This window comes from Cricetulus griseus, chromosome 4 (assembly GCF_003668045.3).
Source record: "Cricetulus griseus strain 17A/GY chromosome 4, alternate assembly CriGri-PICRH-1.0, whole genome shotgun sequence".
NCBI lineage: Eukaryota > Metazoa > Chordata > Mammalia > Rodentia > Cricetidae > Cricetulus > Cricetulus griseus.
This window is the reverse complement of record NC_048597.1, coordinates 150,324,539-150,326,362: the sequence shown is the minus strand read 5'-3', so window position 1 is coordinate 150,326,362 and position 1,824 is coordinate 150,324,539. Positions and strand designations below refer to the sequence as shown.

The 1,824-nt window shown below is 38.5% G+C and overlaps 1 protein-coding gene across 1 annotated transcript; it reads left to right on the top strand.

Moving 5' to 3' along the window:
- Positions 1–454: 454 nt before the first annotated feature.
- Positions 455–1,399, top strand: LOC100757681 (olfactory receptor 8B3). Its single transcript, XM_027412249.1, has one exon. It carries the CDS (start codon positions 467–469, stop codon positions 1,397–1,399), a length of 933 nt encoding a protein of 310 aa, XP_027268050.1. The 5' UTR covers positions 455–466.
- Positions 1,400–1,824: the final 425 nt, after the last annotated feature.

The following is a 1,824-nucleotide window of genomic DNA, read 5'->3' as shown; positions in this document are numbered from 1 at the left end:
AACAGGAGAGTTATACATACAAGCTTAAAGTAGTTGCGACAACATGCATAGGACCTGTACAAAACTAACCCAGAATAAATCCTAGCATAGAAAGGGGAGTGTGTCAAGAAGTCCAGCCCTTGACTAAGAGCTGTTATCAAGCATAAGCTGTTGGGAGAGGGAGAGTCTGTCTTTCTAAGAGGGTAGTCTCCAATGGAAGGCCACACTTCTGAGAATGTATAGGAAACAGATTTTAGTCTGATAAGGAATTGTAAAAAGCACAAATTAGAGTAGGCAGGTGAGGGGGGTATGAATAAAACACATATGAAATAATGTTATATGTGTGTGAGAAAGAAGAATTTAGATAAGAGAATCATCAATTGAAAGGAATAAATTCTGTTAGTGACAGTCTATGTTCATCAAAGGCTGTTGTTGGAATGGCTGTATTTTTCTCTAACATGATTCCTCTTTGGCTTCCCTTTAAAGAATGGTCCCTGAAAATGGCTCTTCAGTGACTGAATTCATTCTGGTGGGATTAACAAAGCAGCCGAATCTCCAGTGTCCACTCTTCATCCTATTTCTGGTGATGTATGTGGTCACTGTGTTGGGAAATCTTGGTTTGATCATCTTGATTGGACTGAATTCTCACCTTCACACCCCCATGTACTTTTTCCTCTGTAACTTGTCCTTTGTCGACCTCTGTTATTCTTCTGTGTTCTCACCAAAAATGCTGATGAGCTTTATATCAGAGAAGAACATTATTTCCTATAGAGGATGCATGACCCAGCTTTTCTTTTTCAGTTTTTTCGGCATTTCTGAGTGTTATGTGCTGACTGCAATGGCCTATGATCGCTATGTGGCCATCTGTAATCCACTCATGTATAATATTGTCATGTCTCCTAAATTATGTTTGAACCTTATGCTTGGCTCATATATGATTGCATTTTTTGGTGCACTGGCTCATACAGGATGTATGCTGAGACTGACCTTCTGTGATGCAAACACCATAAATCACTACTTCTGTGACATCCTCCCTTTGCTTCAGCTTTCCTGCACCAGCACCTATGTCAACGAGCTGGAAGTTTTTGTTGTTGTTGGCATCAACATCATTGTGCCCAGCATCACCATCTTTATTTCTTATGGCTTCATCCTCTCCAGTATTTTCCATATCAGCTCTGCTGAGGGTAGGTCCAAGGCCTTCAACACCTGCAGTTCCCACATAATTGCTCTTTCTCTATTCTTTGGATCCGGTGCATTTATGTACCTCAAACCATCTGATGCCATGTCAATGGATGAAGGTAAAATCTCTTCAGTTTTTTATACCAATACAGTTCCTCTGCTGAATCCCTTAATATACAGCTTGAGGAACAAAGATGTTAAAGTTGCCTTGAGAAAGACACTGAGTAACAGAAAGTGTTGATCTGAAAGACTGTCCTTTGCCACATAGTGACAGGACTTGGAAAGTCAGTTTCATTAGTTTCATTTGTGTGTCCATTTTCTTGCTCATTTTTGTTTTTGCTGCTAATAGGGTGAAGAAAATATGAATCTCAATTTATTTCTGCTTTTTAAAGATAATGACTTTCATTCCTTAGCATTGGCATGCATAATTTATCTCTCTTCTTTCACATATGTATTAAGAATTTTAGTGGAGAAATCTAGGTATCTGAAAATATTATCATATTCACCTTTTTTCCTTTGTAGAGAGATTAATGTTTGATAATGACTACATTTTGCAATGTATCAAGGATGACACATTGAGTGGTGGTTCACATGTTAGTGACCTTCAGAAGTATTCAGTTACAGTATGTTTGTTCTCTGGTCATTCCATCCCCTATACAGATCACA

What these genes read in the sequence shown, in the direction of transcription:
- LOC100757681 (XM_027412249.1), top strand. Translation starts at nt 467, where the DNA reads ATGGTCCCTGAAAATGGCTCTTCAGTGACTGAATTCATTCTGGTGGGA.